General features: G+C 44.0%; 2 protein-coding genes across 9 annotated transcripts in view; one reads left to right on the top strand and one right to left on the bottom strand.

Moving 5' to 3' along the window:
* On the top strand, nucleotides 1-1468 carry LOC124326408 (probable enoyl-CoA hydratase, mitochondrial). 2 transcript variants are annotated; one of them, XM_046785218.1, is made up of 6 exons: nucleotides 1-179; nucleotides 257-460; nucleotides 519-643; nucleotides 709-913; nucleotides 978-1165; nucleotides 1238-1468. In XM_046785218.1, the coding sequence occupies exons 1-6, from the start codon at nucleotides 83-85 to the stop codon at nucleotides 1301-1303; spliced, it is 885 nt and encodes a 294-aa protein (XP_046641174.1). In that variant the 5' UTR covers nucleotides 1-82; the 3' UTR covers nucleotides 1304-1468. The 2 variants fall into 2 exon arrangements, with proteins under 2 accessions (XP_046641174.1, XP_046641172.1); XM_046785216.1 differs by having other exon boundaries at nucleotides 254-460.
* A 27-nt stretch (nucleotides 1469-1495) lies between these two features.
* The window catches only part of LOC124326046 (GTPase-activating Rap/Ran-GAP domain-like protein 3), a 48345-nt gene continuing 35766 nt past the window's right edge, over nucleotides 1496-14074 (bottom strand). For 3 of the 7 annotated variants that reach the window (XM_046784631.1, XM_046784635.1, XM_046784629.1), the window contains exons 2-22: nucleotides 8897-8966; nucleotides 7775-7867; nucleotides 7617-7698; nucleotides 7390-7508; nucleotides 7212-7276; nucleotides 7068-7134; nucleotides 6898-7000; nucleotides 6723-6821; nucleotides 5807-5910; nucleotides 5600-5711; nucleotides 5383-5535; nucleotides 5129-5244; nucleotides 4867-5043; nucleotides 4570-4684; nucleotides 4210-4478; nucleotides 4023-4136; nucleotides 3710-3950; nucleotides 3561-3644; nucleotides 3252-3467; nucleotides 2991-3129; nucleotides 1496-2921 (exon numbers count right to left, since the gene is read on the bottom strand). In XM_046784631.1, the coding sequence (XP_046640587.1) occupies nucleotides 2480-2921; nucleotides 2991-3129; nucleotides 3252-3467; nucleotides 3561-3644; nucleotides 3710-3950; nucleotides 4023-4136; nucleotides 4210-4478; nucleotides 4570-4684; nucleotides 4867-5043; nucleotides 5129-5244; nucleotides 5383-5535; nucleotides 5600-5711; nucleotides 5807-5910; nucleotides 6723-6821; nucleotides 6898-7000; nucleotides 7068-7134; nucleotides 7212-7276; nucleotides 7390-7508; nucleotides 7617-7698; nucleotides 7775-7867; nucleotides 8897-8966 (2980 nt within the window). In that variant the 3' untranslated portion in view covers nucleotides 1496-2479. Of the gene's footprint in view, nucleotides 2922-2990; nucleotides 3130-3251; nucleotides 3468-3560; nucleotides 3645-3709; nucleotides 3951-4022; nucleotides 4137-4209; nucleotides 4479-4569; nucleotides 4685-4866; nucleotides 5044-5128; nucleotides 5245-5382; nucleotides 5536-5599; nucleotides 5712-5806; nucleotides 5911-6722; nucleotides 6822-6897; nucleotides 7001-7067; nucleotides 7135-7211; nucleotides 7277-7389; nucleotides 7509-7616; nucleotides 7699-7774; nucleotides 7868-8896; nucleotides 8967-12197; nucleotides 12897-14074 lie in introns of those variants that run through there. The other 4 variants (XM_046784632.1, XM_046784633.1, XM_046784634.1 and 1 more) reach the window with 4 other exon arrangements.

The raw sequence follows: 14074 nt of genomic DNA, 5'->3' as shown, positions 1-14074 counted from the left end.
CTGATATTGCTATCCTCAGAGACAGACCATAAATTTCTTGTTTCATTCTTCTTCCACGAGCTCAACAAGATCATCAAACATCATGGCTTACTTTTGCCAAAATGTCTTAAAGATTGCCGCTTCTTCGATTGCTGGCCATAGCAATTCAGCCCGGTTCGCGGCGTATCGCCTATCGTCAAGTAAATCTATCGAATAAAAGCGTACGTTTCTAAAATGTTACTTGATCGATAATCGTATCTTGTATCTTTTGTAGCAGCTGTTCCTTCCTATCAGCACATCATCGTTGAGAAACAAGGAGCGAAAACGAATGTGGGCGTCATCACGTTGAATCGACCCAAAGCCCTTAATGCCCTTTGTGATGCATTAATGCGAGAAGTCAGCACAGCCCTTGACGAACTGGAAAAAGACAAGGATGTTGGTGCTGTAGTCATCACTGGTAGCGAGAAGGCTTTCGCTGCTGGTAAATAACACAAACAATTTATATTTCAACAAACACTGACATTGCAATCCACTGTTAGGTGCTGACATCAAGGAGATGGTAAACAACACATTTTCACAAGTTTACGGAGGAAACTTTCTGAATCACTGGAACAGAGTATCTACATGCAAGAAACCAGTCATTGCAGCAGTAAATGGCTATGCTGTAAGTAGCCATTTTCTTAAACTGCTGGATATTTTGTTAAGTTACCTTTTTATTTGTATTCAAAGCTTGGAGGTGGCTGTGAGTTAGCTATGATGTGCGATATTATCCTTGCCGGCGAGAATGCCAAATTCGGACAACCAGAAATCGCAATTGGTACCATTCCCGGAGCCGGTGGCACCCAACGCTTGATTCGCAGTGTCGGCAAATCCAAAGCCATGGAAATGTGCCTTACTGGTCTACCCATCACAGCTCAAGAAGCTGAGAAATTAGGTAAGACCTGCCTGAATCCTCACTCTTAACAACGATTGAAACATTCTCGTAACTTTTAAAACAGGTCTCGTTAGTCGAGTTCTTCCGCCAAAAGAATTGGTGGCCGAGGCGATCAAGATGGGCGAGAAAATTGCCTCTCACTCGAAACTGATTGTGGCCATGTGCAAGGAGAGCGTCAACCAGGCTTATGAAACGACTCTTCAAGAGGGTCTCTTGTTCGAGAAGCGTACTTTCCACACTACTTTCGCCACGGTATTTAATTACCCCACATTTCTTTCAAACGATATCTTTTTTAAACTCTTAGTTGTTTGATACCTGACGCAGGCTGACCGGAAAGAAGGTATGACCGCATTTGCCGAAAAACGCCCACCAAATTTCACCGACAGTTAAACTCATCCGACGGATGTTCAGCTCCTATACGCCTCAGTACCGAAAGATAATGTTACAAAGTTAAATTTCTATGTCGTACCTTTACACAGATAAAAATATGTCCTTTAACACGTCCATCAATGGTTTGAATGGATTGAAAATAAAAAAAGGCAGACAAATCACAAATGGCGTCAAATGGTTTTTTTAGAAGAATCGCAATTTTGTTTCTGTATTGAGAGAAATCCAGTATCGAAAGCGTACGTGGGGTTTTAAAACACCGGTATTTATTATTATTCTTATTTTTTTTTTTTTCTTGAAGGATAGGATCACGTCAGGGAGTTGAAAAAAAAATAAATCCAAAACTCCAAAATCCGAACGGGTTGTGAATTGTTCCCAAGTTGCAGCTGTGTAAACCCTGGGTGTGTGTGTGTGTTTTATTCGTTCGTGTTAAGGAGAGGCCAACGACGCTGGAAAACGGATGGATGGTCCAGCACGTACACGTCCAGCTCGGTAAGACTTGCGCACGACTAGATTATTGTAGTTGATGGAATCTGAAAACCCGTTCATATTTTATGGCTAGAAAAATCACACTTAATGTTTGTTTTGGTTTTTTTGGTTTTTTCGACGTTATTTTGGATTGGGCGGGGGCTAGAGAAGGTGGTGATTAGACAACAGAATGTTTACGAGAGGATTACAGACTGGATTGATATTACAGGAATTTGGGAGGTTGGAATCACATTCAATTGGAGATAGGAAAGAATTAGAGAGAAGGTGATTTTGAAAAGAGAAATGTAAATAGTTGATAAAAATCTGGTAGTTATGATATTTCATTTGTCTTTCAGAGTTTGATATAATATAATAGTATTATTTAAAGATGTACAGGGTTCACAGGCTAGAGGCTATGTGGGGACGATTCAAGGGGGAGGAGGACAGGGAATGTTTGTGTACACAGGGCCGTGACGATTTGATATTATATAATTCTTATTGTTTTACAAATTTGGTATTTTTTTTTTCTTTTTACCTTTTTGGTTTGTTAAAATTAAGATATAATTAGTTTAGTAAATGATTTATATATGTATATAAAACAACGACAAAACAACCGAAGTCAATTTTTTTTTTTCCAAGAGGGGTGATTTATCTTCTCGATTTGAATAACGAGAGTGATTTTTGTTTCTTAGCCTGGAACGATAAGAAAAACTATTTGAAAGCTTCCCACGTATTCTGCGGATTGATGTTGAAGAAGAGTTTGGGGCTGGGCGGTGGGCTCAGAAAGACGTGACGCATACCTTCCAGCTCCTCGGCCATCAGGCTCAATTTGCGGCTGCCGAGTCCAGTGTTGACCTGGGTCGGTCGCGTTTTCGGCGAACCGGAAGACGACGAGCGCGGCGACGACGGGGCGTTGGGCGACGTCGTGCCGGGCGTCGGGGACGCCGTACAGCTCCGGCTGAATCCCGTCCCACTTCCAGCTCCACCTCGGGAACTGTTGGAACTGGTGCCGGGGCTTCCTGGATTACTGCCTGGACCTCCGCCACCGCCTTGCTGCTCCAGCCGGATGCGCAAATCTTTGCGGCTGTTGAGCCGGGCCATTCGCGACATTCCGCCTCGACTGGCCGGAGGTGGCGACGCCGACACATCGTCCCTGTTAACATTTTTTTTATTATTAGTCATCATTCCGTCCGGAATCTAAATAATGTTTATTATACTGTACATTAGGTACCTTCGATTGAGATTTCTAGCCGGAATCGGAGTGGTGGACACGGGCGTCGCGGCGCAATTGCCGGCCGTTCCAGCCCCGAGATTGTTCAACTGGATCCGATAGAGACGGAACGGTTTGCCATCCGGCGAAGCTGTTGGTTGAAAAAATAATCACAAACGAAAATCGATCGGATTTGATTACGATCGCGTTTTTTGGGAGGGAAATTTCGAATAATAAATTTTAAAAAAAAATGGAAAATTCGGATTTTTTTACAGTGAGGCGACGAAGGCGGAGACGAATCCTTGTGATCCATGCGTGTACCTCGCAGACTGAAGAATTCGGGGGCCGTTGTGGCGAAAAAGACGTCACTCTTGGAGGTAATGAGCGACAGGCGTGGCATGACCATGGCCTGGATCAGGTTGCCATTGATGACCAGCCGCACTTCAATCGAGTCGGCCGTAAAGGCCAAAATGTACGGGAACGCGCAGACTGGAGATTGTTTGGTTCATTTTAAATTTTTAGTGGCACACCTAATTAAAAATCCTGCGGGATTGTGTGGGCTGTAAAATAGAAAATCCTTACCTATACTTTCCGGCACGGAATTCCAGTGGAAATCGTGTTCGCTCGAAGCGTTGGTCTCGTCCAACTTTTGAAAATGGCACGTATCTGCATATCGATTCAATCCATTTAAATTTAAATTGAAATGTAAATTATTAAAATTTTTAATTTACTGTTGAAACAGAGAAGCAATTCGGGTTCTTCGTCCTCGTAGACGTCGATAGCCGCCACCAGATGGGCCCATTTGCCTTCGACGTTGTAGAACCTCTTGGTCTCGCTGGTCCGCTCGTTGATCAAATCGAACTGGTGTCGATAGCCGACGCAAATCTGATTCTCTCCTTGGCCGCCGGCCGAGTAGCAATTGCCTGAATCAATCAACGTCAAAACCAGCGGAGATTCGCTCACCTGGAATTCCTGTGGAAAATAATAATTAAAGACTCGTTATTTAATCCATCAAAGTTTAAACAAGAAATTGATGTGTTTTACTCTTAAATACTGGAAGCCTTCGACCGTGTCAGTGTCACTGGTCGGACACCAGGCCGTCCAGGCAGCCGAATGACGCCATTGTAGTAAAAGGATCTTTTTGCCTACAGCGACAGCCTTTTTGGAATACAATTGGACAAATAATTGTATTGTTGGATCGTATCTTTTTTCAAAAAATGTATCGTTTTACCATCCGGAGATGAGATCCGCCCAGTCTGGAAACGGCGTAGAGATGAGTTCCTTTGGTTCGTTCCAGTCGCTGTTCCTTCATGTGCTGCCGGCTGAAAGCGGCCGGCTCCGAGCCGCAGGCGTCCGACTCGAAGCTGGACAAACGGAAGACGTGCATCCGGCTGTCTCGCCCTCTGTCGGTCCTCACCAAAAGGATGCCGTGAGCCTCGACCACCGTCAGCTGTTTGATCTGGACCGACTTGTCGAAAATCATCCGACATGTTCCGCCCTCTGATTCCCGAACGTCCAAAATCAAATCATTTCTAATCGAATTTCAGCCCCCAGACTAGACTAGTATGTAATTGAGTCGTGTGTACACTACCTTCGACAACAAAGACGCCCGATTCGGTGGCCAGGATGAGGCGATTATCGGACCACGAGTCACCGCAAATGATTTCGTAGTGGAAATCCGGATAAAAGCACTGCGGCTCCCAAGGCTATACACAACGCGCACACAGGTACAAAATTAATGAGATTATCGGTGCTGGCCAGCAGAGCGAGAGAGGTAGTACGAGAGGAGTTTTGAAGCGATAAGGCCCCGTGATTTTAACGGTACGTAATTACGACATACACAGGCAAACATGTCGGTAAGGTGGAGGGGAGAGAGAGTGAAATTTACCGAGCGTCGAAATAGTCCGGTATTAGCCAGACTCGTCGGAGCGTCGCCTTTGACAATTGTGTCCAGTTTCAGGGCTTGGCCGACCCGAACGAATTCCACCTGGCGAGCTTCTTCCCTACGGCGGGAACTCCTTCCACCTTCCGGCAGCACTTCGCTCAAAGCTCTTCTCTGCAGACTCTGTTAATACGAAATTTCAATTAAGTTTTTTCTTTTCTTTCTTATTATTTTCAAATCTCCCGCCATTGATTTTTTAAATTTTTACCCCGCGATGTTCCGTCATGACCTCGGCGTACATGTCTCTAATGAGCATGTCCAGAGTCCGTTCACGTTTCTGTGAGAAGATGGGCGTGTTGAAAGCTGCCTTCTCGCCATTAATGACTGCCATCCGCCCCGGATCGGATATGATCATCCACCCAAAAAAGAAGAGAGAAAAAGTAATTGGTCAAAACAAGTTGCTACTAGTCTGACGACTAGTCAAAATAAGTCGATCATTATCTACGGATATTTTTGACGTACGTTTGACTAGCAGGAACTCTCGAAAGTCGGGCACTTTGGGGAAGATGGGAGGAGACGGAAGCGACGGACCGAAAAGTGGCACCGACTCTTCCGAATAAATGTGGAACCGATACGCGTCCTCTCCGGGTAAATACGTGACCAAAGCGAAGATATCTAAAACAAAATGAATTGAGAATGAAACCAGACAAAAAAATCGATCCTATTTGGTGCTGTATACGTGTGAATTGAGATTTGATGCAGTTGGGAGAGAAGGCGGCCATCTCTTCCGGCGTTCCGTCAAGGAAGACAATGTTGACGATATCATTACCAATGTGTCTCTTCCTTTCCAACTGGAAATAAACAACAACAAGCATTTAGACTAATAACCAGTATCCAAATACAAAAGAGAGAGAAAGGGATCATCTATAACGGGCGAAAAACGTACTTGTTGCTTGTTATCCTTGGAGTAGGGCAGCAGAGTCGAGACGTGAAACATGATCTCGTGCCCTTCGTAGATTGTGTGGACACTGTAGGCTCCCGTCATATCCCCTGTACCAAAGGTAAATGGATATATCGAACTCAGATGATATCCCAAGCATTTATATTATGGCAAATGGGAGGAAAAATAAACGGGCGGCGGATGGAAGGATCAATACACTCGCACAAACTGGATGCTATACTAGTGACTACACACACACACAGACACAAAGGGACTTTTTTCTTTCCTTTTGGGATGGAACCGTGTAACAAGCTTTCGACTTTGATCCAGACGACGCCCGAGTGTTTTTCTTTCGCCAATGTTTTTCGGCGTCGGAAGGATCGATCCTGTTTTTCGGCGCAAGCCTCTTTGTGTGTGTGTGTGTGTCCCCCCCGCGCGCTCGCTTGATTGCTTTGAACCTTGCACCAATATTCAATGATTCAATCAAAAAACGGAACGAACATTTGCTCCTTCCTATCTGCGAGAGCCAGGCCGCTCCCGCTCGCACAAGTGTTCGGCGCATTGAATTATTATCGGAGGGTACCGGGCAAGGGATCCATCCCTAGTATATACCTGCAAGCGACTCTATTTATAACTTGTAAATGTATATATCGCTCAGCTCCTTTGCCCACCCTGTTAACTGGATGGATGCGGCAGCTATTACCGACATTTCCAGGCAATGGCCAACAATGGCTTGACACAATGGCGGCGGATGGGAAGACGGTCAATTGTATTTCCACCCTCCAAAAAATAAAATGGGGAAAAAAAATTGGAAAGGAATAGGGAACGGCTTTCAAGAGCTAGAGACTCCGGGCCGGATCGTTAACAGCAGAACCTGCGCGCATACGTTTTAACCATTTCCCAGTTCCATTTATTTTTTTACCTTTGACGTCGAGGCCACCGCGATACTTGTCCCATCCTTTGAGACGGATCTTGTTGCCCAGGATCGTCAGGAACCGCTCAAACTCTTTGCTGCCGCGCTCTTTTTATTTCAAAATTAAAATTCAGAATTATTTGAAATAAAAAAAGGCGGGATTAATTCAAAGTTGTGTGTCTACCATTGCTGAACATTTCGTCGTCGGATCCTTGGCCGGCTTTGGCGTAGAGGACGCCGAATTTAAAGTTGACTGATCCTTCCTGCTCTTCCAACAAGAGTAGACTCTGCAAAGTAGCAAATGGATTAAATGGAATGAAATTGAATTTCATTTCTTAAATGAGTCAATTCAACCTTTTGAAGTTCAGGAGACACGACCTCTTTGGGGCTCTTCTCCAGTCTGTCCATATTTTGGAAATTGCTGGAGAAATCAATTGAAAATAAATTACAAAGTTGAACGACAAATTTATCAAATTAATATTAGAATATCAATTCAACCTGAGAATCTGTTTGACATTTAACGGCCGACCGGGAGTGTGCGGAAGATAAATTTTCTGGGCTCCCTGTGTATAACAAGTGGGAAAACGTGAACGTGAATTAATGAGCTCCAATATTCAAATGTACTATTGATTCTTTTATTTTTTGCTGGGGGTTTTAAAAGAAGAAGAAGACTTGCCGTTTTCTTCCACAGGATGGCTTTGTACTGCGGAGCGCCCTGATTGTTGGAATCCGTCAAGACGACAGAGATGAAGAACGGCTGTTTCTCGCTGTCTGTGCCCACGTAAATCTGGTGCACTGATTTACGTCACGCCCCCACCGAAATCCAAACAGAATAATCAACGTACAAAATAAAATAACTAACGACCAACCCCAAGAATAGAATTAAAAAATATAAAAACTTACATTTGCCGAGAAAGTATTTAAAATACCAACGCGTTTGGTATTCCGGATTCTCCAGGACGGGCGTGGTCGGTGAATTGTAGACCTTTTTATTTTATCAATCGATCAATCAGATATTAGAGAGAGAAAATTAAAATTCATTTTGGTTTGTTGAAATATACTTCATCTCTATCGCCGACTCCTTCGCCGTTCTCCAGTCGAAATCTGCGGCACTTCATCGCATCTCCTCCGCTCTCCGTTTCCGTTTGCGGCAGCTGGGCGACGCACAACATAAACAAACAAAAAAAATGTACAAATCAAAACACAGCTTGAATTGTCGTTTATAATTGATCGGCCACTGGCCTAGACGGTTCGTCATCGTCACCCACGCTATATGTTATCCATCCCACCACCACCCATTTTCTTTATATCCACACCCTGTGCAATCTTCCGGTCCGGATCTCGGCCCCCTCACGTCTACACGCAACTGGGGAAAAACCAAACGCAATTACAGACGGTAACATTATGCAGTAGACTTATTTCTTTTTCTATTTTCCACAGATAAAAAGACAACAGAGTGAGAAAGACAAGAAGAATAGCCTTTTATACAGTCCCCCCAACAATCTACCGACGATTGATTGAATTGATTGAATTTCCTCGTAGCCTTCGGGGAAATAATAACGACGTCCTCACAATCTCTATTTATGTACTAGTACGGCGGTGGTAGAGAGGTTCAGTTCCCATCCGATATTGACTTTCTTCTTGTTTTCTCGTCCCTCACAACCCAAAAGGATTGAAGAAAAATATAAAAGGAAAGAAGAATAACAAAATAATAAAAGATGGTTGCCAAAATCTTAGATTTCTAGGAGAGAGAAAGTCGTTTCTTAGTTGATCCTATACATCGCACAGAGAGAGAGAACTCAACGTCACTATAGAGTCAGTCATAGAGCATTCACGTTGGCTCCCGATGCCGAGCAGCGGGCATCAAATCAACCGGGCGAAGTGGATAAGGTTCTTCTTCTTCTATTTCTTCCAGTCGTTTCCGCTTCGATGAATTCACCAGTAGCTGAGACGAGAGAGACAGAGCCACTTGAAATTACGTAAATATTATAAGAGAGAGATGTGTGTGCGGACGGGGGGATGCTTTTATTGATTGATTGACTATTTCGTAGATATAAAAGTCGGTAAAAAAGAAAGAAAAACGAGGGACGACCGTCTCTGAATTTCGCCCCGGTAAATGATATTTCAAAAGATTGACATGTCGAGCGTGACTAATAATCCAAGGAGATGGGGGGGAATCCTACCAGTTCCACTGATCCGTAATGACGCCGGCTGAATGCTCCTCGCCGAGAGACCAGATCCGACGATGACGAACTGTAAAATCACAAAATAAAAAGGAAAAATCCAAAAATGATTATTTTCTTTTTCTTGTTATTTTATAAAGAAAGAAAGAAAGAAAATCCTAGTCAATAAATATATGTACATTGTACAGTTCCTTTGAATTGATTCGTATGCTAATAACGAAGAAGAAGAAGATGGGTCTACGGGTCCAGCTTGGTGGTACCAGTTGAATGTGTAGCCCGGCCACACACAAGAAAATGTCGATCGATAAGACGACACGCACAAAGTTGCTTGTCTTGATTTTGCATTTGTGTGTGTGTGTTTATCCCGGCCCAATCAACGACTTGTTTCTTTTGTTGAAAGAAATGATGACTAACGCCGTTGTAATACACCATTGTGTGCTGCTAGCTACTATAGCTGCTAGCTGGGGTGTTTACACCATCGACGGGATTGGCCGATCGATAATACGGGAATATCTTCGGCGGGATTGAGGGGATAGGGCCGTTTAGAAACGCCACGTTCAAAAAAAGAAAGAAAAGAAAAAGGGGAGTCCCGCCAAACTCAAAAAGACAGCTTGTATTGATGTCATTCCTTAACGACAAGAAGACCTCTGGGATGGTAACAGTAAAAGAAAAAGAAATAACAAATAAATTGTGTGTGCCGGAGACGCCATAGAGACATGAAAACTCCATCACGTCGACGGGGGTCTCTCTATAAGCCTCGCCCTTTTTCTCTCGGCCCATTCACGCAACCAACGGGTTCTAAAAACATAGAAATGTTATGTATTTAAGAAGAAGAAGAAAGATAAGAGTCTCTTCAGTCTTCTTCTTCTCCCCCACTCTGGAGACTTTGCTGTGTGGTCCGTCGATAAAAATAAAAAGAAAAGAAAAGAAAAGAAATGGCCGATTCGATCCCGAATCGAAGAAGAGGATTGATCCAATTGAACGTTTCACGATTTTTCCGACGGCCATCGACAATATAAAAAGATGAAATATCCTTTTGTGTGTCGAATAAAAAGAGAGAATGAAGGAAGGAAGGAAAAAAGCGGATATACATATCCAGGAACTCCGGCGAGGATCCGTACCGGCTTCAATCTAATAATCCCGTTTCTCCCTCTCTGCACTCTAACCGATTCGCATCAATAATAAAGTGGGTGGAACACCGCAAGAATATCTACATTTATTTATCCCTCTCTACCTTTGTAAATGTTATCTCTTCTCCGGCGGAATTGGATGGATGTCAATTTTTGATGCGTTTCCCGCACTCCTATAAAAATCACGCGGGATTTTTCACCGCGAAAATTCCAAAAATTGTCGAAAATGAAATTTGTTCTTTTGTTTCTTTAGAAATTCAATATACAATTATTTCTTAGCTTTTAGGCTTGAAAACTTGGCTCCAACTCCATCGGCAAATCCCCACAGGGCGCGGAGGGGAGCCGGTGCTCTTTTTCTTCCGCCTCAAATCGAGCTGGATTGATTAAAGCCTCTCTCTATAGCATACATACAGATGGCAAGCAAGAGCATGGGGGGATTGAGTAGGAAGGAAGAAATCATCCCAACTCTGGGCTGATGCAGCCCCAATGTTCAAAAAAAAAAGGGAGAGAAGAAGAGTCTTTGATCCGGTGTGATCCACTACAGTGTGCTGCAGATGGATCCTTCTTTCTTCTACACATCTACTCTAAACCTCATTCTCTCCATTTTCTCATTGATGAGAGAAGGAGAGAGGCAGACTCTTCTGAAAACGGAGCGGATTACATTCGCTTCTTCTCGCAAACAAGAGAGAGGGAATCCTTCCATCCCACCCAGTTCAGGTAATAGATAGATGGAGCAGCAGCAGCCCGTATAGAGTCGACCAAAGATGAAAGACTTTTCTCTGTTTTCTCCCCCACCCAGTTGCTCCGCGAGTGTGTACCGAGAGAGAGAGAGAGAGAGCTGGGTATATAAGACGCAGTTGTGTGCTTCAAATAGGAGGGGTCCGGCCATCATCATCATCATCAAGTCCGGCCAGTTTTCATTTGTGGACCGGGGGGATGATGTTCACAAGAAACTTGGCCCCGCCTATTATTCCCCCTTTCCCAAGACATGAAAGGCAAAAGTTTTGAACCCCCCCAACGTCAAAAAGGCGGGGGAAGAGGCCAGTTCTCATTTCCGACGGCGGCAAATTCAAAAAAAGAAATAAAAGAAGATGAAATTTGACCTGTCAACTGCACATTCAACAGCTGCCAACGTGCCCAACAATCAAAAACCCACGGCCCAATCACAAAAAAAGAGTTGGTGGTGTCACTTTTTCAGATGGGAAAAATCATCCCCAAAACATTTATTCCAATATCAAATCTGGTATAGAATTGATGACGTCTAGGGCCAATAGCCAATGTTCTCTTTACTACGTATGATATACCAAACAAAAGGGAAAAGACTATTGCAGAGACACACAACAATTGCCAGTTGGTTTCCTCCGGTTCTCTCTATCTCCCCCTATTTCTTTTTCTTCTTCTCTCTTCCGCCTGTTGTTGTTCTATAAGCCTCACACACACACGTCCACAACCTATCAACTGAGCGAGAGAGAGAGAGAGACGAGTGGTACGACGGGCCGTATTGATCCCCGAGCCGAGCATTGTACATGTGTGTACACCAGCCGTGTTCCCGGAGTTCTTTTCTCGGCGGATTTTGTCAATTTGATGAGAGAGAAAACAGCCAACCGAGAACAAGAACAAGAAGAATCTTTAAGATGTTGTGTGTGTCAGAAAGCCAATCTCATTCTCTCCCATCTCATTCCGACCACGTCATTTTATCCACCCAACCCAAATGTGAATATCATTTCACTATTGAATGACCGCGGACGGACGTCAGCCGTCACCCAGCGCAACCGGAAGAACAAAAAGAAAAGACAAAAAAACAGGTGGTCGTACCCGCCTGGTAAGTTTCGACTAGGCTTCCATTCTCTTGTGTGTTCTTCTTCTTCTTTAGTGCTCCATCAAGCAAACAACGTCGTTCCTCCTTTAGCCCATTCTCTCTTTCTCTCCCTTCTATCTTACCATTCGCCCTCCAGTGAGCACACATCAACATATTGATCCGACCTCCCCCCCTTCAACAATATACGGGACTCACGACCGCACCGACACCAGAGAGAGTCTGGTCTTTTCATCACAACTTTTTCCATCTCCAAAAAAAACTACAAAGAAAATTTCGGGACTTGGACAACTGTGAAATGGTTTCGGTTGATTTTTTCGATTCAAAAAATTGGCGGGGGTGTTTTAAAACTTACACGGCCATGGAAGTGCGTCTTTTGCGCAAGAGATCTTGAACGTTGGCGGGCAGGCCGGCGGGTAGGCCGTCTTCGCGGCACGTTTCGACCCGGATGAGCGGCATGGCGTGCGGGACGCAGAGCGACTTTGAGCGGTCGCGTTTCGGCGGGCAGAAACCCACGGCCGACGGGTTGTCCGTGTTGCTGGTCGTCGTTTGCGATCGGTTCCGATCGCGGAACAAAATCGACGACAATTTCATTTCGAAGTTTGGTTTTTTTTTTCGTCTTTTTGATTCAAATTGGGACCACCTGTCGGGTTGACAATCACGACCGGAAGGCACACACACACACACGCACGCACACAATTAGCGCACAAATAATCAATTTAGATTTTTCGTGACTTAAATAAGATATGGGCGCACTAGAGTGTATCAAATAATCAAACTGAAGTGCAGTCAGCGCAGCTATAGCTGCTGTCCCGGCTGCTGCTACTGCTGCTGCTGCTGCGGTGCTATCTGAACGGACGCTCCAACCCGATTAAATAAAGCCAAAAGGAGAGTAGAGTAGAGCAGACAGAGCGCAGCCCCAGCACCACAAGTCTCTATACCCAGCGCAGCTAGAGAACCCACCCTTCTCTTTCACGCTGTCTCTCTCTGCTGGCTCTAGCTGTGTACGGTCGGCCCAACTCGCTATGGCACTCGCACTCGCTCCGTCTAACTAAAGCCTTTAGATATCAATTTGTGTTGTGTGTGTGTGTGTGCGAGTTGTGTAGCCTTTTTTCTCTTATTTTTATTTCACCAAGCCCTCCCCAGTTCGGCGCGCATGCCCGGAAAGCAAATAGTATAGTATGTGTCTGCGTACTCTTTTATTTTTTTAAATAAGTAAAGAGCAACTTGGAAATAGCCTGCAAGCGCCTTTTTAGATACGCTGATGGTGTTTACAGTTCATGTTATGGCCTAATTCCGTTTCTTTTCTTCTTTAAAGGACTACTAGCAGGATCAATTCGATCGATTTTATTTTTTTTTTTAACAATTTGTTTGATCTCACAACGAAAGTATCGTGATTGTAATCGCATATTTAACTACAAGGCCCTTTGAATCTTCGTTATTTTTTTGGGGTGGGGTGGGGGCTGCGGGACGCCATCCGAATCTAACCGGGTCTGGCCGGTATATATTGTCAACTTGGTTTGGTTTAATTTTTCTTTTTTTTTTCGTCCGAGATATATAGGGGCATTTTCATTCTGTCATATGAGGTAGACAACGTTACAACAACAACAACCGCAACGACGTAGTAAAAAAAAAATAAAAAAAAAATAGAAAGTTTCACAGAAACTGACGTGTCTTGATTCAATCTGTCACGAGGATGACGTTCAATTGAGTCTTTTGATTTCTTTTCTTTTTTCGTCCATTTGGTTTTCTGTCCACGTCGCACACAGCAAATACCCTCCCATTAAAACCACGTGAATTTCCGTCATTATTTTTTCTAGTCTTCCAATTCTTTCTTTTTTTTTCTCTCCCCTTTTTGAAAACGATCAGTCGCAATGTACGCCATCTAGCGGTCGGAAATAAAACTAAATTACGATCATTTCAGCAAACGCTCGCTAGATGGCGTCGAACGGGAGCGCTGGGAACGAATTGAATCGAATCAATGCGCAACAGGTTTGTTTTTGTTGCCTTCTCTTCCCCCTGGGAAGAAACAAATGAAAAAAAAAAACACTCTTCCATCATCTTTAGCACAAACTTTCCACTCTCCGCTCTGCGCACTGATCCGATTTTAATTTTTAAATCATTTCTCCTTGCAACGCTCAGACTTTTCCCCGGCTCTCCCGACTAGCAACCTAATTGCAAAATCAAAAGGGGAAAAAAAACTCACTTGTAATCCAACAGGGAAATGAAAAA

Source organism: Daphnia pulicaria, chromosome 2 (assembly GCF_021234035.1).
Source record: "Daphnia pulicaria isolate SC F1-1A chromosome 2, SC_F0-13Bv2, whole genome shotgun sequence".
Lineage (NCBI taxonomy): Eukaryota > Metazoa > Arthropoda > Branchiopoda > Diplostraca > Daphniidae > Daphnia > Daphnia pulicaria.
The sequence above is the reverse complement of the archived record's forward strand: the minus strand, read 5'-3'. Positions and strand labels throughout refer to the sequence as shown.

Coding starts and splice junctions, on each gene's coding strand:
- LOC124326408 (XM_046785216.1), top strand. CDS start 83: ATGGCTTACTTTTGCCAAAATGTCTTAAAGATTGCCGCTTCTTCGATT. Junction 914..977: donor TCAAGAAGCTGAGAAATTAG/GTAAGACCTGCC, acceptor CTTTTAAAACAG/GTCTCGTTAGTCGAGTTCTT. Junction 1,166..1,237: donor TCCACACTACTTTCGCCACG/GTATTTAATTAC, acceptor TACCTGACGCAG/GCTGACCGGAAAGAAGGTAT.